Here is a 25974-nt window from a genome sequence, read left to right on the forward strand (position 1 = left end):
GCTCAGTAGGAACTGGTGCCTCAGAAACTGTGCAAATAAGACTAGACACATTTTGATAATTAAAGTAAATGTAAATGTTGTTTGGGTTTTTATTTTTATTTTACAGGTTGACGAGCTAAAACATTCCAATAAAATGGAGATCACTAATGTCAAACTAGAAGCAGCAAGAGCAAAGAATGAAGCTGAAAGAGAAAGAGACAGAGTGCAAAGTCAATTAGATGGTATTTATTACTGTGGTAATGGTTTGGAGAAACCTGATGATTAATTAGGAGTACACATTAGACAGGATTATGGACAAACTGGATTAGTTCTTAGCTCATTAAGATATATTTCTGAGATAGCGTGGGATTTCGGTTCATTTACTTTGAAGTCCCAAGAAAGATCATTTTAAAAAAAGGAAAGTATTTTCATTATGGTGGTGGTTTGACTGAGTAAAAACAGCTATTTCCATTGCTAGATTAAACCTAAATAAATAAAAATAAAATAAAAATATATATATATGTATCTTAGCAACTGGAGAGCACTCGCACAACCAGGTCAACTTGCCAGGGTGCATGCAAAAATATGGATAGAAAAGAACAAATGGCGTGCACTCACTGGACTTTTGAAATACGTGCCTATTTGTGACGTTTCGGGGACCGTATCCCCTTCCTCAGACCTATATATACATATATATGCAGCTGGTATATTCACAGGGATAAACAAACCCCCAAAAAGAACTAGGGAAAAGGGTTTATCTAGCACTCTCTCATTTAAATATATATATGGGTATAAAACTTAACCTTTAATAAGTATAAGTAAAAATAGCAGGTATACCTGCTTACCAAAAACAACCACCACTATAAAAACTGTGGAAATACCCCCCTGTTTCCTGGCCGATAACTACGCGTCGGCTTCAGGTGCCAAGGGTATTCCACACAGTACAAAATAATAACAAATGTGTTTTCGGCCTATGAACTGGCCTTTATCAAGCCAAGTTCATAGGCCGAAACGCGTTTGTTATTATTTTAGTGGTGGTTGTTTTTGGTAAGCAGGTATACCTGCTATTTTTACTTATACTTATTAAAGGTTAAGTTTTATACCCATATATATTTAATTGAGAAAGAGTGCTAGATAAACCCTGTTCTTTTTCCCTAGTTCTTTTTGGGGGTTTGTTTATTTGTTGTATTTATTAAGGGTTGCACCGGTCCTGCTTTATATTGGCAAGACCATTATTTCTCTATTACATTGTACCATAGGGCCAGTTTCAATCCTTTGTGTTATATTAACTGGGATCACACAAAGGGTATACAAATATACAGTGTTCCTTTAAGACAGCTTAAAACGCAGTACACATCTTTTTTTTTTTTTTTAAATGTATTTAATTATTAACTGGACTAAGTCTGTCTCCACTATATTTATTATATATAGAATAAACATGACCAAATGTGTTTTTTCTATGTTTTTGGTTTGTATAATGTTTATGGTAATTTGTAAAATTTTGATGATATTATGGGTTGGTTGTTGTAGAAGTAAGGACAGAAAATGAAATCTTTAAAGCAACGTTGGATCGGCAAAAAGAAATATTGGCGGAAAAAGACAAGGAATTAATACGCAAAGTGCAGGCAGCAAAAAATGAAGGATTTCAACAAACTGCAACACTTCAGGATGAAAGGTGAATTAAATTATGTTTGTTAGCAGTATCTATGCTGATCAAGAAATCAGTGTTAAATAGTGCATGGGTACAGTTAAAGTGACATGATACCCAGATGTTGAAGCACTTGAAAGTGATGCAGCATAACTAAATAGCTGATTAGAACATATTACCTGAACATCTCTATGTAAAAAAGGAATATATTTTACCTCAAATGTCCTATATTCACACCCCACTGTAAAGAGACTTTAAGCAGCCAATAAGGATGCTTGTCCCAGGACTTGCAAGGGAGTGTGCATCTGGCATGTGCAGGCACAGTCATGTTTTTTTCCTATTCAGTTTAAATAAGTTCTTCTGAAATCTCTTGAGAGGCAAAGCATGACCTCAGCACTGCTGATACTGATTGGCTATTGTTTTTTTTTCTTTTTCAACTTGCAGCTGGACAGTAGCTGAAGTATAACTGTTCACAGAGCACTTACTCTGGTGAGCTGAAGAAATTTTGAGGTAAAATATCTTCCTTTTTTACATAAAGATGTTCAGGTGATATTTTCTTGTGAGCTGTTTACAGTTATGCTGCATCACTTTCAGTTGATTTAGCATATAATTATGTCCCTTTAACAATCCTGCAGTATGCGCTCCAACCTTTTTAGTGATGTGAAAAAAGAAACATGGGAGTCAAAATTAAACATTTATGATTTAGAGCAAACAGCTTTTTAAAAACATTTTCCAGCTTCTCTATTATCAGATGTCCCCTTATAGATCAGAAATGCACTACTGGGAGGTAGCTAAACACATCTGGTGAGTCAATGACAAGAAGCATATATGCGTTGCCACCAATCAGCAGCTAGCTATCAGTAGCATAGTGCTTCTGTGTGTTTTCCAACAAAGGATACCATGAGAACTAAGTAATTTTGATATTAAAAGTAAACTGTAAAGTCTGTAAAAACTGCATGCTCTATCTGAACCATAAATGATTTATTTTGAATTTCCTGTCCTTTTAAATGGATTTTTCTATTTATTTATTTTTTCAGGCTGGAATTAGAAAATCGAATAGCTGAACTAGAAAGATTTAAAATGGAACAAGATAGTCAAAAGCAATCTGAGATAAGTCAGTTAGAAGAGAAATTACGGATTGTGCAGACAGCAGAGGAGTCTGCTAGACGAGAGCTTCAAAATGTGAGGTTAGTAAATAAATACACATTGCGGTTAGTAACACGTATTTCATATATGACTTTGTATTGAATATCAGAAGTTATTGCATAAATATAAAGATAATTAGCTCACAAAAGACATAGGGCTAGATTACGAGTGGAGCTCTAACAGTTAAGCGGAAGCGATAAGTGGTTTATCCCGGGTGTTTGCGTGCATCAGCTTTTCCGCTCGTATTACAAGTTGATAGTAAACGCAATCAACAAACGCGAAACAAAAAAGTGTCCCAAAACATATATATATGTATGTGTGTGTGTGTATATATATGTATTTATTTATATGTGTATATACAGTATGTATTTACAGACATATACACACATATAAATACATATATGTATTATATATATATATATATATACACATAGTAACATAGTAGATGAGGTTGAAAAAAAGACCGAAGTCCATCGAGTTCAACCTATACAAATCTAATATACCTACAAAAAAGCTCCAGTTAAAGTGAAAGTAAATCCTAGCGTTTTACAAATGCTAGGATTTACTATTGAAACAAATAAAGGGGACTTTCATTCATGAAGTATAAGATACTTCATGTAGAAAGCTCCTTTATTTGACTCAATCGATCGCCGTGTTTCCCTTGTACAGCAGCCCACAAGGTAAACACGGCGATCGATTGAATCAAATAAAGGAGCTTTCTACATGAAGTATCTTATACTTCATGAATGAAAGTCCCCTTTATTTGTTTCAATAGTAAATCCTAGCGTTTGTAAAACGCTAGGATTTACTTTCACTTTAAGCTTAAATTAATCACACTAAAAGGTGACCCATTTAATACAAGCAATCTTATCCATGAATTTTGTTTCTAGACAGAAATGTATCCAAACAATTTTTAAATGTATCTAGGGTATTGGCATTCACTACCTCCTTTGGTAATGAGTTCCGCAATTTTATTGCTCTTACAGTGAAAAAACGTTTCCGTTGAAGGAGATTAAATCTCCTTTCTTCCAACCTTAAAATGTGACCTCTTGTTACAAAATCCCTTTCCTCCTCTGTTTGGCTAAGTCTTGTCCCATTTATATAATACATTGCCTGCTTATTGTTACTTCCAAAATGTAGAACCTTGCATTTTCCTGTATTAAATCTCATTTACCTTCTAATTTTTGCAGATCCCTTTGTAACAAAAGTTAATCCTGCTCTGACCTAATGACCTTACTTAACTTAGTATCATCTGCAAAAATAGAGATGTCGCTACTTAATCCTTGCTCCAAGTCATTTATAAAAATATTAAAAAGAACAGGGCTCAGTACTGATACCTGGGGACTCCACTGATTACCTTTGTCCAATCTGAGTATGATCCATTCACTACTACTCTTTTCCCCCTATCTTTTATCCAGTTATTTGTCCATGAGCTAACATTTTCAGTTATTCCCAGTCCCTTAAGTTTGTGCATTAATCTCTCATGTGGCACTGTATCAAACGCCTTTACAAAATCTAAGTATATCACATCAACTGATTCCCCTGTATCTATATTTTTACTTACTTCCTCGTAGAATCTAATTAGATTAGTTTGACATGATCTATTTCTCATAAAACCATGCTGCATTGAACTCATAATCGTGTTTACACGAATATGCTCATCAATATAATCCCTTATAATACCTTCAAGTATCTTCCCCACCACTGATGTCAGACTAACTGGTCTATAGCTTCCTGGATCAGCCCTGCTTCCCTTTTTGAAGAGTGGCACCACATCAGCTTTTAACCAATTCTGGGGTACTATGCCTGAGGATAATGAGTCTTGAAAAATTAAGAGTAGAGGTTTGTCTATAACAGTGATAAGTTCCCTTAACACCCTTGGGTGTATTCCATCTGGGCCTGGAGTTTTATTTACCTTAATATTATCCAGTTTTTTTTCCTGATATCCTCTAGACATAACCCAGTTAATGGTATGGGCTGGCATGTTCTAGTTAGTTCCAAAGTATCCTCCATTGGTTCCTCTCTTGTGTATACTGAAGAAAGGAACTGGTTTAGTATCTCAGCCTTCTCCCTGTCACTGTTAATCATGCTATATATGTGCATTGGAACCATTTGCAGTTAAGCAGATGAAAACATTAAAGCGTATTTCTGCAGTATTCATATTTAATAAAGTGTTTAACAGTGTATTTACTGTAAATATTTCTCATACCAATATGTTCTAAGTATTTTTAAATATATATTCCTATATATATATCTATATATTTATATATATATATATATATATATATATATATATATATATATATATATATATATATATATATATATATATATATATATATACATACATATACAGTGTGTGTGTGTGTATATATATATATATATATATATATATATATATATATATATATATATGTATATATAAATAGTAGAGACCAGTGCATTCTCACAAACAGGATACACTTGCCAGGGTGCTGAGTAAAATTTCAAATATATGTAGAAGGAAACAGCACTCACTGGGCTTGACTTCAAAAAGTGTTCTTTATTCCAGTGACGTTAGATCAGGTCTGATGAAGGAGTGCAAGCCCTGAAACGTCACTGGAACAAAGAACACTTTTTAAAGTCAAGCCCAGTAAGTGCTGTTTCCTTCTACATATATATATATATAGGGGGAAACAGGAAAGACTCCTCGGCACTCCAAAGGTAAGATGAAATAAAAGCAGTCCTTTATTCAATAGCCTTTAAAAGCATAGAATACATACAGCGACTTGGTAAAATCAAATGTAGAACAGAAAAGCAGGGGGAACATCACCCTCCTGTGACAGGGGGGGTAGACAAAATGAGAAGTGATATACAACAATTGGAGGATTGGACAAACGACTGGGATCTAAAGTTTAACACAGCAAAGTGTAAAATAATGCATTTAGGGAAGAAAAATCCAAATGTTAATTACAGACTCAATGACACTTTACTGACTGTTACAGACGAGGAACAGGACTTGGGAATTATTATTTCAGATGATTTAAAACTTAGTAAACAATGTAGTAAGGCAGCGAGTAAGGCTAGCAGAATGCTTGGATGTATTGGTAGAGGTATTTGCAGCAGAAATAGTAAGGTTCTTATGCCACTTTATAGATCATTAGTTAGGCCTCATCTTGAGTATTGTGTGCAGTTCTGGAGGCCATATCTTCAGAAGGATATTAACAAACTTGAATCTGTGCAAAGGAGGGCTACCAAAATGGTACATGGTCTAAAAAATAAAACTTACCAGGATAGGCTCAATGACCTAAATATGTATAGCTTAGAGGAGAGAAGGGAAAGAGGTGATATGATAGCAACTTTCAAGTACATTAAAGGGTTTAGTAAAACTGAGGCTGTGGGTATTTTACATAAAATGGAAAATTCAAGAACAAGGGGTCATGAGCTCAAGCTAAAGGGTAGTAGATTCAGGAGTAATTTGAGGAAGCACTTCTTTACAGAAAGAGTGATTGATTTATGGAATAAACTTCCTCAAGAGGTAGTAGCAACAAACACTGTGGGGGACTTTAAAAATGCATGGGACAAGCATAGGGCTATCCTACGAACTAGATAAGTTTATACTGTTAGGTAAGGTGGGGCAGACTTGCTGGGCCTATGGCTCTTATCTGCCGTCAATATCTATGTTTCTATGTTTCTATCATACGCGTTTCATGCCTCTAGGGCACTTGTTCACTGATAGGGAACAGGTGGTGAAAGTGTTCATTTTATACAGACTTGTATCCAATGAATATACATCAATTAACACTCTTCTTGTTAACCCCTTATGTTCTGTAAGATACATAGTTCATAACAATAATAATATATATATTGTACCAAAATAGCATCAGATATATACGTAGAAATATGTTTTTATGAATAAATGGAACATATTATTCTGTGTGTCGATCATTGGAATGTGAAATATTCATATTTTTATGTTGCGTTAGCACACTTGAGAATTTGCGATTGTGTTTGCACTTGAGTAGGATCTTAGTTTTTTTTCCCACTTTTTTGCTCGATTGACTTCTGTGGGGGGAATACGTAACCGTGCACGCGATACTCTAAGTTCAGCTTTTTGTGCTCGTCGGGTTAGCACAAGAGCGAAAACAGTTTACTTTAAACTCATAATATGAGCGCAACCCGACGTGCGCAAAAAGCTTACTTCTAGCGCAGATAACGCTTGAGCGGAAGCATTAAATAGTGCCCCACTTGTAATCTGGCCCATAATCTGTAATGGTACATCAGCACATGTATCATAGCACCCTGGGTATATAAAGCTCTATTAAAATGTGGAGATTTGAGACCTCTTGGAATAAACTCCAAACTGTGTAAAGCAAATGTTTATTGTAATGTTCTGTAAAAATCAGGCAAAAATAATCATCAAAGAAATGCAACCTATTTAGGGGTTAATAGGTTTATTTAGGTGTTAGCAATGCGGGGGCGGCAGTTTAGGGGTTAATCACTTTATTTAGTGTCGGGGGCGGCAGCTTAGAGTTTAATATCTTAATTTAGTGTCGGCTAAATTTGTAGCGTTATTTATGCACCTGTTTTAGCGAACAACTTGTAATCTTGGTGTATATTTTTTAGGTCAAAACTTCAACAGCAATTGGCGTACACAGAGCAACTGCAAAAGGAAAAGCATAACGAAGCCAGTTTTAAGCAGGTAATGTTTTATGAAAAGCACAATTGGGCTAAAAAAGGCAGCTCCCAGGCTGTGACCCGTTAAAGGGATAGTCTAGTCAGAATTAAACTTTCATGATTCAGATAGAGCATGTCATTTTAAGCAACTTTCTAATTTACTCTTATTATCATTTTTTCTTCGGTCTCTTGGTATCTTTTTATTTGAATGTAACCTTAGGGCTCTGCCTATTTTTGGTTCAGCACCTGGGTAGCGCTTGCTGATTGGTGGCTACATTTAGACAGTTGAAATACAATGGAATACAGTTGAAATCAGGTTGCAGTGACAGGTTGCTAATGTAAGAAAATATATAATGTATATCATAGTTCACAGCTAATACGCATTATGTGTAACACAGTCACAGCCAATGCATATTTCATGTTTAACACAGTACAGCCAAACTGCATCACATATGTAATATAGCAAACTGCTAATGCACATTGCATTTGTAGCATAGCACATAGCCTGTCTTCATTGCATGTGTTAGACAGTATACAGCCAATTCACACTGCATGTGTAATATTGCCAATAAGCATTGCATGTAATTACATTTTGTGGACTATAAGGGCTCCATGTACTAAGAGGCGGGCGGACAGCTTCTTAACTCGCGAAGCTGTCCGCCCGCCTCCGCTACACACGGGCAGCGGATCTATTGATCCGCTTGCCCGTATGTATCATTACACACTCAGCGGAGTGTGTAATGCCCGCCCCTTCAGTCGCGCGACCAATCACGCGACTGAAGGGGCTGTCAATCACCGAGAGCGAGCGAGCTCTCAGTGATTTTGCTTCGCCACCTAAGAGGTGGTGTAGGGTGTAGGAAGCAGCGGTCTAATGACCGCTGCTTCTTACATTGCGGGAAGCAGGCTCGCATATGCGAACCTGCCCCGCAAAGGCTCCGGAGCAGCTTTCGCTGCTTCGTACATGGAGCCCTAAGTGTAGTAAGAAAACCTATGCTGGGACAGCACGATAATTAAAGGGACATAAAACAAGTTGGGATAGAGATAAAATATAATAATATGTACTTTACCTGCAAATTTATACTGCAGTGCCTCGCTATTAAACATTTCATTTAAGTTTCCGAATTGTAAAGCTCTAACTCCCCGCACACATTTCCTTCTATGGCTGTATCTATATCTATTGTTTTGGTAGAATGCAAAAGTAAACAGGGACTATCTGCTGGAGCATGCCTAGAAGCTGTGAACTCAGTTGAAATTATAATGCCTGTGTCTAAACACTGATAAGGGGGTGGAGCAGACTGCTCCAGACAGCATGGTTTTGTAACTAATTTTGCTGATTTTTGAAAATACTTGCCAGCAATTTTTAAACAATTTGTTTATGCAAACTATTTTTAATTAATTAGCTCTTTTAGGATATGCACAGATAGCAACCTGTTTTATAGCACTTTAAGTAATGTGTAATACTGTTTTTTGCTCTTTACAGCAAGTTCAAGAATTGCAAATTCAATTATCATCTTTGTCGGATTCAGAAAACAGCTTGCTACAGGCCAATGAGAAGCTCCGGGAGATGATAGAAAGGTTAAAACAGGAAAATCGTAGCGCTAGAACTCAGGTTGACAAAGTCCAGCAAGATGCAGAAAAGTATGTTATTGTGCATTATTTGTGTAAATTATATGAGATATATAAAATTATGTTCAGAGTAAAAACTAAACATGAGCATTCAGCAGTTTCGATCACTGAATTTGCGCAGATCTTAGTGTGTTGCATTTTCACAAGAAGAATTCCGTTTCCAAACAGAGCTGAATGACTTAAGCCACCACCTTCTTCCTCATTTGGCATTGGATGGAACTGCCGAATACACATGTCTTTTAAAACTCACTGGGGTTTTCCATAAAATGTTATGTCCATTCAGTTGTAATATAGATGTATTGATTCTGGGTCTATAATGAAACCAAGGAATTAATCACAATAAATTGCCAATTTGCTCTCAAAATACTATTTTCTTCTTAAACTGGGAGAGTCCACAGCTGCATTCATTACTTCTGGAAATTACAGAACCTGGCCACCAGGAGGAGGCAAAGACACCCCAGCCAAAAGCTTAAATACCTCTCCCACTTCCCTCATCCCCCAGTCATTCTTTGCCTTTCGTCACAGAAGGTTGGCAGAGAAGTGTCAGAAGATTCGGAGTAGTCTCTTATGGAGGGTAGTACTCTTCGGAATGGGACTGGAGTTTTAAGTAGTCCTGTCAGCCTCTCAGTGAGAGCATCAATGAAAGTTAGAGTCCAAAGATGCAGGGAGAGTCTTTCTGGGAAACCATCCCGACTCATATTAACAGCTCCATAAGCAATCAGCGTTGACGAGTTTCGCTGCCTACTTTTTTCACTAAAGTCCATGTCAGAAGCGACACTACTATCTGTCACACTTGAAGGGCCGTGTTCCCTTTCCACGACGTAGATTCCGGTAAGATCGTTTCATTTTATTTTCATTATTGAAATGTAATGTATGAAGAAGAACTCAGGGTCCCAGTGAGACTCCTTTTATCTTATGGAATCAAGGGTTAATATCTCCTGAGGTGGGGTTATTAAACAGGCGGGGACTTTAACCATGTTTGTTATGTGATTCGTCTGCTAATGTGTAGTGATACTTGGGCTCGTGGCTTTTTCGGAACATTGGGGGTGTAAAAGGGTGCCGTTTCTTTTTTGTTCGTATTTATAATTTCCACGTTATGGAGGATTCTGATTTTGTGGAGACGAATGTGTGATTCAGATTCTACTTCTTGTGAAGAATATGAAAGGGCCCGGGTGATCCATGCCCATGAGTTATATTTCAAATGCGGCTTTTTAGTGCTCTGCTCTCCGGAATCGGGGATCTTAGAGTCCGCTGAGCCATCCGCCCCTGGGGATTCCATTTCCCGCGCGGTGCGAGCCCCAGAACCTTCCTTTGCTATACAGGCAGGTGTCCCGAATGCCGTTTATCCTTCTCCGGAAGGTGGCTTGTTTCCTCCAGAGGTTACGGCACGGTTCTGCATGGCCCTATCGATGGCGTTGACGCATTTACATTTTCCACCTTGTCCGTATTCTGGTAAACAGGGCTCGTCAGGCGTGTGATCGTCTGGTTCAGATCAGCCTTCTGGGGAAGCGGTTTCCTCTGAAGCTTCAGGGGTTCAATTCTCAGGCCAGGGTCGTTTGTTGCCCCCGCAGAGGTAAGTCTTGCTTTTCGTTATAGACTGATGCGCCTTCTCTTACTGTTTAGGCACGTTTTGGCAATGCTAGAGGATCCTAGGCCTAATAGGTTTGTGGATCCTCGGTCTTCCGTTTCAAACGGCAAGCAGGGTTAGACGACGGGAGATGAATCGATCTTCTTGTCATACTTTTCTTTTAAGTATCTTCTTCCAGTTCTGAGCTCTGGAGGAATTGGATCTCTGTCCGATTGGTCCTGTCAGTGTGTCCGTTATTCTGGGCGTTAACCTGCAGGTGTTGCCCTCCTTTATTTGGATCCGGTTAGGATGTAATTTTCTTTATTTTTGAAAGCTCATGTTGTTATAAGTTTTTCCATTGGAAATCTTTCTTCTCTGGAAATTGATACTAGCGATTTTGTGGTCGCATTGGCGCTTCTGCGGAAGTTATATGGCAGGTTAGGACATGTTATGTCTGCCGTTTGTGTAAAATGTCTATCTCTTGCGGGTTGCGACTTTCAGCGGCCTCGGACAGTATTTGGGTGCCCTACGTATCAGGCTGGTCTTGGTTGGGTAATAGATTCTGTCCCTAGGGGCCTATGTCAGCTATGTGGTGCCCGTTACGCTTGGCTGGTCCGGTTGGTGTACCGAGTGGCTCACTCTGGTTTTTTGAGTTTCGTTTTCTTGTTCCTGTTACAAGTTCTAGTTTTCCTAGATGCCAGGCTGGTCCTCGTTTATTCTTCTGGGGCATCAGAAGGGATTGTGCTCAGTCCTGCTTATCCTATCCATGTTTAGCGGGGGTTCCGAGGTTTGGATCCTGCTACTGTGTACTCTGTAGGTTCCTGTGTTCTTCAGGTGCTAGAGTTTTTTTCTCCTTCCCAGAGTTGGTTGGGCTCCGGGTTTTCCATTGAATTCCGTGGTGCCGGTGGCGTTTACTTGTCTCCTCTTCTGATGATTCCCTTGAGGACTCTCTTTTCCTTGATGACGGTATCTCTTCCTTTGGGTCGAGGTGGTGTGGGCTTGTTGTCCCTTTTCCTTGGGGCTGGACTTCTGGTCATCGGTTTCAGGAAGTTTGGGCCTTTATTGGGGGGGTTTCTGCTTCTTCTGGGATCTCATTTGCTCCCATATTTTGGAGCTATGCAGATTATGTTTCCTTTTTCCCTGGATGCGCCCCTGCCTAGGCGTCTTGGGTTTCCTCCGCCAGGGGTTAGGATGCTTGTTCATCATGTTCCTTGAGCTGTAGGGGCTTATGGGAAGTTGATCCTGGTTGAATCTTGAAGATTTTTGGTTATCTGCTCAATCCAGTTCTAGTTTTGAGCTTTGCTCTCTTGTACGTTTTGCCCTAGTCTTCGGACTTAGTGGGTGCTGTCCCTAGAGTCTTTGTAGGCCTAGCAGGGTAGCTGGGACGTTCTTCATTGCCTAGCACCTTTTCGGTGGGGAGTTTGTATCCCGCTGTGGGTGTATTTATCGCACTCTGTATCTGGGCTACTACATGAGAATTCAGTGTCCAGGGTACCTTGGATATGATGCCACATGATGGCTTAGAGGTAATCTTTGCTGCTTGAAAGCTGAGTGTCAAGAGTTCAACTCCAGCTGTGGCTAAGTCCTCTTTATTATGTATGTCCTATAATTTTCCTTGCTGGCGTTGCATCGCCTGTTGTGCAAGGTGTATTCCGATTGGGGTAACCCGGGGGTTCCTCAAGGTATATTATTTTGTTCCTTGTCTTTGACTGGACAATTGGTTCTGTATCCAGATCGCTTAGGACTGGTTCAGGACAGCCCAGATTCCCAGTGCGGGGACATCTTATGTTCCTATGGGAGGATTCCTCTCTCTCTTCTCTGAGGTTTGGATATTCTGATGGGCAGGCAATGGTGGCCGGATGGTTCCTTCTCCGGTTTTTCGACCCCTTGGGTCCTTCTCAGCTTTTCACTCCATATCGGTGTGGGTTAAGCAGTTTTCGTTTACCCTTCCTGTGGTGGACTTTTCATTCTCTGTTTAGTGGGGTTGTCCCTTCTGCCTTGCGGGCAGGTTGCCAGGTGTAGACGTGCTGTTATGTAGAGGGTCTCCTTTGGGAGTCTCCTTTGTCTTGGGAGGGGAGCTGCGTCTGTGTTCTCGAACCCAAGCTATTTTGGGGGGCTGGATCCCCCCCCCTTCATTCCTGAGGGTTTTGGTGTATGGAATTTTTATTTGGACATTAACAGTTGATTTGTGCTGGGTCCGTTGCCTGGAGTGAGGGTTAGGGATCTGTCTGATCTGTTGATCTTTGGCCGCGTATCAGAGTTACATCTGTGAGCCTCCCTTAGGTGAGTGTTTCGCGGTGGTTCCTTCCTCAGCAGGTAGTTTTTTGGTTTTTTTTACGGGTTCTAGGTTTTATTCTCCCTTTCCTGCAAGATTAGCTAGGGTTGGGAACGTGTGTTTGCTTTAACCCTTTGCTGCAGGAAGTCTGGGGCTTCTAGGGAGCTTATTCAGTTTTTCTGATGGTGGTTTTTGCGGCTCCCAGGGACAGTTCATCTTTCAGTTGCTCTATCCGGGGTGCGAGTTAGCACTCTGCGTAGGGGAGGGGTTCCTCTTTTCTGGGCTTTTCTTTGGTCCCTTGGACTCCATTCAGATGGGGGTCTGGGATTTTTCTCCCTTTGCTCTGCTAGTTCATTTTTTTTCCCCTTATTGCCCTAGTCCCTGTGTGTTCCTAGGGGTCCGTGCGGACTTCCTTATTTGAGTCCTTTTTTCTTCCTTTCAGGGAGACTGTGGATGTTTCCCCCTTTTCTGGTCAGGGGTGAGTTTATTTGTGGGCTGAGAGCCTGCAGGTTTTGTCTCCTCAGTGGCTTTTGGGCTCGGTCGAGTCTAAGGATTCAGAGCGGTCTCTATCAAGGGCCTTGCTGGTTCTAACTGATGGGCAGTTACTCTGGCCTTTTCTTTTTTTGTTCCTCTGCTTCTGATGACGCAGTTTTTTGTCGGGAGTTTGGGTGTTTTTAGGCTATGGTGCCCTCAGAATGGGCCGCCTTTTTGTCGCCGCCCATTTTGCATTCAGTGTCCTCTATAGCTTGGGTATTGATTTCCCAAAAGTAATGAATACAGCTGTGGACACTCCCCGTTTATGAAGAAAAACTTAAATTATGCTTACCTGATGATAATTTTCTTTTCTTCTGACGGGGAGAGTCCATAGCTCCCCGCCAGTGTTTTTTGTGGGGGGCGGCCGTAATTTTTGTTTTTGTTCTTCTGGGACCTTTTTCACCCTAATATTTCTCCTACTGTTCTTTGTTCCCTCAGCAGAATGACTGGAGGATGAGGGAAGTTGGGGAGGTATTTAAGCCTTTGGCTAGGGTGTCTTTGCCTCCTCCTGGTGGCAAGGTTCTGTATTAACCAAAAGTAATGAATGCAGCTGTGGACTCTCCCCGTCAGAAGAAAAGAAAATTATCAGGTAAGCATAATTTAAGTTTTTTTATTTACTTCTGAAAACGCTTTTCGTGCAGATCCTCTTAGCTGTACAGGTTATCACATACTCCACAAATACACATATGTATATGGCCCTACATATATGAAATGTATCCCCTGCCCATTGTGTACAGCCCAAACAACAGTGATAAATAGAGTTTTAATGAAAAGATACCATGGATGTTAATACATTTCTAAAATGTGTTTTGCACAGGTGAAATATAATAGATTCAGGGCCTATGAATACTCAAAAACTCCTCTCACCCATCGGGCGAGTAAATGACAGAACTTACCAGCCCGGAGGAAACTTTAGTCGCCAGTGCGTGTCTGCATGTAGTGTGTATCTATCTTATTTAAAAAGGCAATATAAATAGTGTTATTGTAATCTCACAAAGCATTTGCAGACAGAGGTCCCAATTTGATTGCCCTGCAATCTGCTTAATATTTGGGACCTGTGCATTAACAAAAAGGTTTTAACTTTAGAAAATATTTTTCTATCATCAGGTATAAAATAACAGGGATATTATCTTTGTAATACTGTATGTACAGTCTTGACCTTTTTTTTCTTCTAAGTTTTTTTTTTTTTTTTTACAGAAAAAGTGTGCACTGCACTATATAGTTATGGTAACCAGCTTGCTCATGTACATTGTGCTGACCTACTGAAGAGGACCCTGCAGTACGTCAGCACAATGTACATGAGCAAGCTGGTTACCATAACTATATAGTCACTTTAACCCATACTTCATTCACACACACACACAGAAAAGAAACACTCACCCCTCTAGCAGGATGTCTTCCGTGCATCCGTGCAGACAACCTTAGGGGTGGGAAGTTGCAATTGACAAGGAGGATACCAAGAGCCATAGAGATAAGGGGGAGTCGTTTGAATGCATTTGACAGAAATAACCTCCCCTTTCTTCCGTCCTTTCCCATATGTGGAGGGCAATTTGACTTTTTTTTTATTGCTACTGATATCCCACTTAAAATATTAGGTTGCTGTTTGGGCTGGTAATTTAAAAAAATGTACTTGCCTGCAAGAAATTTAGGTCGTATTTGGCGACCGGACCGGTCTATTCATATGCCTTGTAGATTGTTTTCAGCTAGTCTGGGAATACTTACTTTAGGTATCGAATTTGAAATTTCAAAACTGGTCTCAAAAAAGGTGTTTACAAAAGTCTCTTGAAAAGGGATCGTGATCACTGAGAACTTTAATGCCCAATAGTAAAAATAGGGCTTCTAGCAAGGAAGCAAAAACATGATTGCGGGTGTGGGAAATAGCCGAAAAGGCGCTATTGTGATTGTACAAATGTACGAATGGCACTACTGAGTAATTGTTAGACAAATCCCTCATGTATTTAGGTATATAATAGTATTTAATAGGTTGGTGCTTGTGTACTAGGAATAATATTTAAAAGCTATTCCAGCAAAGAGCTGGAGAGAGAGTACACTGTGTAGCACAGAATGGGGCATATGTATCAAGCTCCGAATGGAGCTTGATGCCCCGTGTTTCTGGTGAGTCTACAGACTCGCAAGAAACAGCAGTTATGAAGCAGCGGTCACAAAGACCGCTGCTACATAACCTGTCCGCCTGCTCTGAGCAGGCGGACAGACATCGCCGGAAATCAACCCGATCGAGTATGATCGGGTCGATTGACACCCCCCTGCTGGCGGCCTATTGGCCGCGAGTCTGCAGGGGGCGGCGTTGCACCAGCAGCTCTTGTGAGCTGCTGGTGCAATGCTGAATACGGCGAGCGTATTGCTCGCCGTATTCAGCGAGGTCTGTCGGACCTGATCCGCAATGTCTGCAATAGTGTTGCAAATTGTATCCAATACAAAAAAAAGTGTTAAAACTTAACCTTTATAAGGTATAACAATACAATTAATTAAGATTAAAAACGCAAAAGCGTACTCATATGATAATCTCAGTGAATTAGAGGGAAATATGAGAATATATTAACCAGAGCCTTCTAATCGCCGTGTATAAACAATCAAGCTAAGTACATAAGATGGCTATAGGTAATAACGTTTGCGTTCTGAATTTTAAATTATTATTAAATGCCTCTAACAAGTTTCTTAACTATTCATAGAGTTGGCTTTTGAGCATTAAAAAGAGAGAGCAGATACGTCAGCACTGACGAGTTTCTCCGTTGTGGCTTTTTCTTTGCTGGAATAGCTTTTGGCTATTGTGATTGTGTCACTAGGTGCTAGCGACATGAAACCATTATCCAATTGGTTGTGCATCCGGTGACCTCACAGAAACAGACCAATCAGATCATGCAATAATTCCCAGAGGCGGTTGTGGCGCCTGAGGCTCTGATTAGAATAGAACTCTCTGAAGAGTATCTGCCCTCAGCCGCTATTGCATAATCTGATTGGTCTGTGTCTCCAGGTGGTGACCGGATGCACAACCAGTCCGGATAATGGTTTCATGTTGTCGCTAGCCCCTTGTATTTTGTCAAATCAAAAAAATAGCTGAAAAAGTTTCAGCCGATAGATTGTGATCTAAAAGTCTGGTACCTACTGATCTACATATCTCCAAATCATAGTAGCACAAGTCCTAAAGGTTTAGCGTAATTGCAAACCAGATCCTGCTGGAATTGCTTACACAGGTTAAAGTGAAAACATAGTTAGCCACAATGCTCAGGCTAGGAAACGCTAAATAAATGAATGAATGAATGACAATAAAGACCCATATTAAAAGAACTAAGCCATTTGTTATTCTGTGTTTAGCAATATAAGTAATATGTTAACTGAAGCAGATTAATTATTTTTTCTGAATAAAGGGACATTAAACTCAAAATTGAATTTGAAGGGATAGAACATTAAATATTGAACAACTTTCCCATTTACTTATGTTATATAATTTAGTTTGTTCTCTTGGTGTCCTTTGTTGAAACGCATAACCAGGTATGTTCAGGAGCTGGGAGAAAGCTGTTGATTGGTAGCTGCACATATATGCCTCTTGTCATTGGCTTAATGGTTGTTATAAGCAAGCTCCCAGTAGTGTATTGCTGCTCCTTCAGTAAAGGATACCAGGAAAACTTTTTGTTGTTTTTAAAGATAGATAATCCCGTAATTACCAATTCCCCAGTTTTGCATAATCAACACAGTTAAAATTATACACGTTTTACCTCTGTAATTACCTTGTCTCTAAGCCTCAGCAGATTGCCCCCTTATTTCAGTTCTTTTGACAGACTTGCAGTTTAGCCAATCAGAGCTGTCTCCATGGTAAATTCACGTGCATGAGCTCAATGTTATCTATATGAAACACGTGAACTAATGCCCTATAGTGGTGAAAAACTATCATGCATTTAGATTAGAGGCGGCCTTCAAGGTCTAAGAAATTAGCATATGAACCTCCTAGGTTTAGCTTTCAACTAAGAATACCAAGAGAACAAAGCAAAATTGGTGCTAAAAGTAAATTGGAAAGTTGTTTAAAATTACATGCCCTATTTGAATTATGAAAGGTTTTTTTTGGACTTGACTGTCCCTTTAAAAATGTTCTATTTGACTCATGAAAGAAAAAATTTGGGTTTCATGTCTCGTTAACTGTAATAGTAGCTTTTCTCACTTACCCCAGAGGCCACGTAGAATTAATTACATTGATCCTGCTATAAGCTTTACAGTGATTGGCTAATCAGTGCAGGGGCTCATTTATATCTCTCTCTAATTGGTCACAGCAAAGTTGATAAAAAAAAAAAATCCCTGGTCTACGTAACAGTGCACATTTTTCTATTAAACCATTTATTGTGTATGCAAATATTTTACTATGCATTAATTCATCTCTGATCCATGTATTAAAAAAAAAAAGATGTAAGTATCCCTTTAAAGGGACCATCATGGTAAAAAAAAAAATTGTGCATGAGTGCATTTCAGTTTTAAATAGAAGCATCTCTGCAGAGTGATGGGAGCCGGAAGGGGAGGAGCTAGCAGCAAGATGGACGCTAGCATGCTGCTCTGATCTAAAGGGCACTACCCAACACCCCCCCACCTGCATTATTCCTTGGCCAGAAACAATCCACCTGGCTTGGATACTTTGTTTGCAGAACCGGCTCCTTAATTGTAGACAGACTCAGGAGCAGAGTCAATACGCCAGGAGGCGTTCTGGCACAGAGTTATCTGGTTAAAGACCTACAACAAATCTGACTTACCTTGGAACCTAAGGGAAGGGAAGTGGAGCTGCTGGGGTGGAGGCAGAGACCACGGAGATATCTGGGATCGGCGGCCCCTATACCCACGGCAACCATTGTTCCCTTGAGCGGAGTCAGGAGCTGAGAAGCGGCGGTGTTGTAGCTGGTTCCGGGTTGTGCTGTGTGCCGGAGGGCCGGAGCTACCGGAAACAAACAGGAACCAAAGAGAGGCTTGGCGGTGCAAGGACGCTGAGGTCAAGCTGGGACGGCAGCGATACTCTATTGCAGGAAGTATCGTAAATTAGCAGCCTGAGAACTGACAAGGCTGAGAGGAGAGGAGACACGAGCAGAGCAGGTAGCAGGGACAGAGTCTACACTGCTACGGTCCGGTAAGATCACCCGTTCACCCCCTCTAGCTGGGACTGATTAAGAACTGCCATATAACTCGCTAGAACAGCTGAATATAGCGAGGTGTTGCCCACAAACCAAAAAGGTTGCAAACTATAAGAAAAACCAAATTCTCTCAATTTATAATAGAGTGCAACAATTTAACTGTATCCCGCTTGATTATAAAGAGGTACCCAAGTGTTGGTGGAAGCATTTCCCTATATACATAATATCACGAAGCTGGATTGCTTTATACTGGTCCCTGGGGATTTACAACCTTTTTTCCAGAGAGACACTTTCCCATTCCATAAGCTGATAAAATCTAAAGACGTTCTGGTTTCAATTAAAAAGGGACTGTGGAGAGTGGGAAAACGATAACTTTGAATATCAGTCTTACCAATTCATATAATTGACTTTAGGGGACTACGGTATTTAAAAACAGCAAAGGACTTAAAACCAAGGGATTTAGAAGTAGCTCTTAAAGTCAATCTTGCAGATATTCTATTCATATAATTGGTATTAGACAGAGGCTACTTTTAAAGACTCTGAAAGTATATAAAAAGAATCTAAGAGTGAACCTTGTGTGTAATTGGCCGATGGTTTCATTATTGTTAATTGTTTCATTGCACTGTCTAGCTGATAAGACAACTCTAACCAACTGCTAATTTTTGAGAAAAATTTTCTATTGAGGGTGTTAAACTTCTCTTTTTTAGTATATACTTTGCTTAGCAAGGGTTTAGTTTAAAATACCATGTGACAAAGGTATTTATTCTTTTACAGAGAAAGAGCAACATATAACTGAACAAATTGTGGTTTGCAGGGGTTAAATACTTGGCCTTAAGTAGGGGGACCATCTGGTTGCCTGGCATTGAAGGCTCTCTCTTTTTTTTTTTTCCCCCTTTTAATAGCAAGCAAGGAACTGGTTAGATAAAGTGGCTACTTGATTCAGTCTATTCTTTTTCATTGAACTAATAGAGTAAGATTACTACAAGTTTCAGAGGTGGTATACACATACTCATGCACCCTTTTCTACAGGAGTACTTTATTGTGCCCCCCAAAAATTTTTAAAATTTTTAACACAGTTTGTAATTTTGGTTGGTTGGTTGCTTCACAGTTAAATTTGAAATAAGAACCCTTTTGAAGGAGGGAGTGGAGGGGGATAGGGGAGGCAGAGAGGAAGGGAGGAACGCCCCTGTTTCTTATCCTCTTCTAGCTCCCAATCTGGTTATCATAGGGTCTTTTTTGTTTTTTGGTGTTGTTTAACACTATATTCACCTCACGATTGGCTCTAACCTGGTTAACAGGCTAGACCCTTTTCCCTCTTTTTTTTTTTTTTTTCTCCTTTTTTTTTTTTTTTTTTCTTAGCACATACACAGTTCTCATGCGAGTAGCCTCGCCTAAATAGGAATAAATAACTTCACTTAAGGATCCAAGATCAAGATAAGAACAACAATTTCTAAATATTTGTTAACTGAGATCTTGGGTATTTTTGTTTCTCACATATTCACTATATGGAAAGATTCATCTCACACACTAAAACCACCTCCCCCAATATGCCACTCAAATCAAGAGAAAAAAAACTTAAACCCAATGAGAGTTGTTCAGATTTACTCAATCAGAATGATACAGGGGTGAGTGGCTCAGATAATACCTTACTTATACAGCAGATTTCAGAACTAGTGATGCCACAATTTGAAGCTCTAAAAACTGAAATAGCAACTGTCACAAATGAAATCAAACAATTTTCAAGTCGTATGAATGAGGTAGAGTCCAGAGTATCTGACATAGAGGACAGATTTACAACACAAGACCAAATGGTTAATGCACATGAAGTTAAACTCTCCGTGATCCAAGCCAAAATTGAGGAATTAGAGGATAGGGCAAGGCGCAACAATTTGAGGGTCGTGGGGCTTCCGGAAACCGCGGAATACCACGATCTGATAAATTTTGCAGCTTCACAGCTACCAAAACTCGTAGGGAGCACTATAGAGAATGTCAGGATTCCAATAGAGAGAGCTCATAGGTTGGGTCAGCCTAGAAGCAATTTAGAGGGACAGTCAAGGCCTAGACCTGTCATTATCAAATTCTTGAACTTTCAAGATAAATTTCATATCCTTAGGTTATATCGCAAAAATAATAATATCATGATTGGCCCTAACAGAATATTACTATTCCAAGACTTCTCAATGGAGACTCAAACTAAACGTAGGGAAATGGCCCCATATTGCTCTCGAATGATCAAAGCCAATTTTAAGGCGAGGTTAGTCTACCCTGCTAAAGTAATACTAGAAAAAGATGGCAAATCCCATAGTTTTACAAAACCTGAAGAGATCAAGCTATTTTGTCAGAATATAGGAGTATAGCCAGGTAACTACTAAAGGAGCTCGAAACAGCGAATTAATGGCGGTTTTAAAACCGATGACCACAAATATGATAAATGAAGGTTGTTTTGTTAGGGAAAGATGGAAAAGTGTCGATTCGGTGGCAAGGGAGGGGGGGTATCCCCCTTTTGTTTCTTTCCCCCCCCCCCTATCCCCCCCCTTTTTTTTTTTTTTTTTTTTTTTTTTTTTTTTCTTTCTTCCCTCTCTCTCTACTATCCCTTCTTTCTGCCTTTTCTTTACCGCCTAGTAGTCTAAATGGTTAAGTTAAAACTTTTATCCTGGAACATTGGAGGAATTTCTTCTCCAAGGAAAAGGAAACTGGTTATTAGACACTTAGGAGTCCAGAATCCTAATATAGCCTTCATTCAGGAGACTCACCTCAGACCTAAGGAGGCTATTAAACTTAAGTCTAAATGGGTTGGGGAGGTCCTCTACACAGTATATGACAAGTCAAATAGAGGCTTAGCTATTCTTATACGTAAACATCTAGATTATAAAGTTAATAAATTAGTAAATGACCCAAATGGGCGGTATCAAATTGTGGAGATGGAAGTAAATGGTACTAACTTTATTTTTTGCAATGTATATGGCCCCAATGTTATGGATAAATATTTCTGGGAAGAATTGAGATTAAAACTGTTTTTGTATTCTGGGAGTAACTTGATAGTTGTCGGTGATTTTAATTTGACCTCTTCCGAGGTATTGGATAGATCAAAAACCAGGTCGGGGATGAGGAAAGATAGGAGAAAGGATACCCTTGAAGGTTTTACTAAAACATTAATCCTACAAGATATCTGGCGGGTACAGAACCCGGATAGTCGTGAGTATACATGTGCTTCATGGGCACATGCCTCGTTTTCAAGGATAGACTTTTTTCTAATCTCAAAACATATGCTAAAAATGAAGATGCGGGCAGAAATTCAGGATATTGTGATCTCTGATCACGCTATCATTTCCCTAGAGATAGGATTAACTGGGAAAGCATTTTCACCAAACAAGTTTTTCTTCCCTCAATATCTCTATAATAACCCCCACTTTAAAAAATGGATCCAAAAGAGATGGCATCAATTTGAGATTGATAACCAAGACTACTTGGATAGGCCAGAAATCCTCTGGGAAACTGCAAAAGCAGTTTTCAGGGGAGAGATTAAGGCATATTTAGCAAAAATGAGGGCAATCTGGGGGAAAAGGGAGGAGCAATTAGCAAATACTTTAACTAATAACTATAAGAGATACCTGGTTGATCCTTCGCCTGGGCAGTGGCAAAAATATAAAGATAGTAAAAATCTGTATGATCTTTTCTTGAAACAACACTCTGCTTCAGAGGATTTAAAGTTGAAGGCAATCTACAAGGGACTACATGGGGTCTCAGCTAAATACCTAGCAAGGATCGTTAATACTAGACAGCAAAAAAATTATATAGCAGCAGTTAAACATAGGAATACTAGAGTCTCTGATCCCCCAGGAATAAGAGAAGCCTTCTTTCAAACATTTCAAGATCTATATGCGCAGAAACAGATCAATGTAGCCTCTAAACAGCATTTTTGGCAAGGAATATCCTTGCCTCAAATTAAGAAAGAGGATCTTCAAGAGCTTAATAAACCCTTTACTGTGGAGGAAATAACAAATACTATCCAGAAGCTGAAGTTAGGGAAAGCCCCAGGACCAGATTTCTTGCCGGCAGAATTCTATAAGTTACTCTCTGAAGAGATCCCGACGGTTTTAGTTAAGCTATACAACGACTACTTTATTAGGGATAAACCTCAATCCACGCTGTTCGCAGCTTCCAATATAGTCTTAATTCCCAAAAAAGGTAAAGACCCAGAGCTAACTTCATCGTATAGGCCTATCTCGCTCTTGAACCAAGATTACAAGATCTTGACACATATCTTGGCTGGTAGATTAAAAACCCCTTTAGATGGTCTGGTCCATCCGGATCAGACAGGCTTTATGACAGGTAGGAGTTCTGTCAAAAACATTAGGAAAACACAATTGGTCTTAGATTATTTCTGGAACAAAATAGAAAGACAAAGGCCCTCTCCCAAGCCAGATCTCGCTTTACTTGCAATCGATGCGGAAAAAGCCTTCGACTCCATTATATGGGACCATCTATTAACAACATTGGGAAAGTTCGGTATAGTCGGCCCCTTTCAACAATTTATCACACAATTATATAAGGGACCAACCTCTGCTATTATAGTAAATGGAGAACTCTCTGAGAAAATTACTTTGGGGCGGGGCACTCGTCAGGGGTGCCCTTTGTCCCCTTTTCTTTTTAATTTATCCCTTGAACCTCTCGCAATACTTTTGAGAAATGAACTGCAGGGTATTCAGTTAGGAGGACATAAGTTAGTCCTATCGTTATTCGCAGATGATCTTCTGCTTTTTCTTAGCAATCTAAAGATAGCCATTCCTCGATTGTTGGAACTATGTAACCTCTTTAGCTCCTTCTCAGGCTACAAAATTAACTATGAAAAGACAGAGATCATGTGGATACGCAAGCCTGTAGTTCCCTGCAATCATCCATTCTTAGAAACCTCTCAGATAAGGTATTTAGGAATCACATTGAGTAGGGACCCCAATAGGTGGTACGATCTGAACTTTAAACAGTGCATTAAAGCACTGGCTCTGAAACTACAAACCTGGGCTAAGCTTCCCTTGTCACTTACTGCACGAACTATGCTTATTAAAGTGGTGCTCTTTCCTAAGCTTTTATATTTTCTGCAGAATCTCCCGCTCCTATTATACAAGAAAGATCTAGTCATGCTTAATAGGCTATTTAATCAATTTATATGGCAAGGTAAGAAATCTCGAATCTCACTATCTAAATTAACACTCCCTAAAGCCTTTGGAGGTATGGCATGTCCTAATGTAAAACTATACAATTACGCCACACTAGTAAAATTTGCCTTGGATTGGATCACTGAAAAGGGTTTAAGCTCATTTTATGAGATTGAATCTGCTCTCATAAAACCATTCAGTCTAAAGGCGATTCTCCATCATGCAGCAAATAGACTTCCAGATCAAGTTTACCAGATGTCTACGTTTAAATATATTGTCCATGCATGGCAGAAAACATGCAAGGAACTGGGCGTAGATTTTAGGAAATCAGAATATCTACCCTTAGTAGGTAACCCGAGTTTCCCGATAGCTTGTGAACCTTCGGTTTTTGATATATGGGCTAGATACGGATTGAAGTATGTGATCCAGATATGTGAAAATAATGACTTGAGGCTTCGACCATTTGAGAACATAGATCATCAATTCCATCTCCCAAGGTCCAGTTTCTTTGCATATCTACAAATTAGACACTGGGTGGAGAAATTGAGACTAGATACAGGAGTGGGGATAGATAGTAAAGTTTTGAAGACTATAATCTCACAATATAGTGAGGGGGTTAATACTATTTCCCAAGTTTACCAAGCCATAATGAAGGAAGGGGGTCAGAAAAATCTTGTTGATATTTCAGTAAAATGGGCAAAAGAAAAACTAAAAGTAGAACCCGAGGATATAGTACAAAGTATCTCCCTAGTAGCTAGGGCAACATATAATTGCACTTGGAAAGAATCCCATATAAAATTATTAAATAGGGCATATCTTACCCCAGCCAGGCTAGCAAAATGGAGCTGGGAAAAGAGGAAGTGTCTCAGATGCAGTAAGGAATATGCAGATTACATACACTCCTTTTGGGCTTGTCCCAAAGTAGCCCAATTCTGGCAGAAGGTAAATTTCTGGGCATCCAGGATAATGGGAAGTAGGATTAAACTGACGCTTCATCAGATACTGTTTTTTTGCAAATATACCCTTGACCTATCTAACAATAGATTTATGAACCTACTTATTTTGATAGCCCGAAATTTAATTTTAAGAAATTGGAAGAATCATAAATCACTCAAATTTACAGAATTCTTGAAAGAAGTCCAGTATCAAATGGTGCTGGAGCAATATAATACAAGATCTATTAATCCAAAACAAGTATCCAGATTCTTTAATAAATGGAAGTCCTATATTATCTCACTCTCTATGGATGTACAAAAACAGGTAGTGCGACATTTTAATTCCTCCTCTTGGTTCCAACAACAAATAGAACGGAGTCGGTTCCCTAGAAGCTGGCTATGTTAGGAAAGAAGGGAATGGTTGGTCTTCTATCTTTATCCTACTATTTTTCTCCCCTTTTTTACCCCCCCCCCCCCCCCCTTTTTTTTTTTTTTTTTTTCTCTCTCTCCCCCTCCCTCCCTCCCACTTGACATAGATAATGCCTAGCCCTCAGTTTAGGTTGGATTGTTTGTCACCCAGAACAAGGAATGGTAACTGCTTAGAAGTAGGATCCAGCAGAATAATCTCATTTATTAGAAATTCGCTCAGACATAGGTAGTAAGAGTAAGGGGGTACACCAGAAATAGCTAGAAGTGGCAAATAACACACCTTGAAGAGATTGAACAGCTGAGGTAGCTAGATAGGAACATAACAAGTTTCTGTAGACGATCTTATATAAGATTAATTGAATCAGTTTTGATTTAAAAGAGGAGTAATCGTCCTTTGTAATGTTCTTTATATCGTTCTTTTGTGCTTTCATAAGTTTTTGCTTTTCTGTTTTCTTTAGCGTTACCCTGCTTAGGGCTGAAATAGATAAATCAGTTTGAACTTGGAAGTAGTTATAGATTGATGATATGTTATCTATTTAAAAACTTGTAAATATTACCAATTGCATTGTACGGGAGCTGTGTCTCCCAAATGACGTTTTCTGTTATTCTATAATGAACAATAAAAAACTTTAAAATTATAAAAAAAAAAAAAAAAAGAAGCATCTCTGCAATATACTTTCATTACCAAAAACGCTTCTAGTAAAAGCAATAGCTATTCCAGCAACATATGTACATATGCCCTAATCCAAACTCCACACTTGCTCAGCTGTGGCTTGTATGATCCAAATTAATTAATTGATAGCACAATTACACACAAATTACAGCTCTCTGACTAGACAAAATTGTTGAATGCTGGTGCATATGCCGCTGAAACACTCATGCACATTTCAGTTTGAC

General features: G+C 39.3%; 1 protein-coding gene across 1 annotated transcript in view; it reads left to right on the forward strand.

Moving 5' to 3' along the window:
• The window catches only part of CEP83 (centrosomal protein 83), a 116250-nt gene that overhangs the window by 39552 nt on the left and 50724 nt on the right, over window positions 1-25974 (forward strand). Inside the window, exons 8-12 of the mRNA XM_053696198.1 lie at window positions 107-221; window positions 1510-1654; window positions 2665-2814; window positions 7379-7454; window positions 8910-9067. Coding sequence (XP_053552173.1) covers window positions 107-221; window positions 1510-1654; window positions 2665-2814; window positions 7379-7454; window positions 8910-9067 — 644 coding nt within the window. The remainder of the gene's footprint in view (window positions 1-106; window positions 222-1509; window positions 1655-2664; window positions 2815-7378; window positions 7455-8909; window positions 9068-25974) is intronic.

This window comes from Bombina bombina, chromosome 12 (genome assembly GCF_027579735.1).
Source record: "Bombina bombina isolate aBomBom1 chromosome 12, aBomBom1.pri, whole genome shotgun sequence".
Taxonomy (NCBI): Eukaryota; Metazoa; Chordata; class Amphibia; order Anura; family Bombinatoridae; genus Bombina; species Bombina bombina.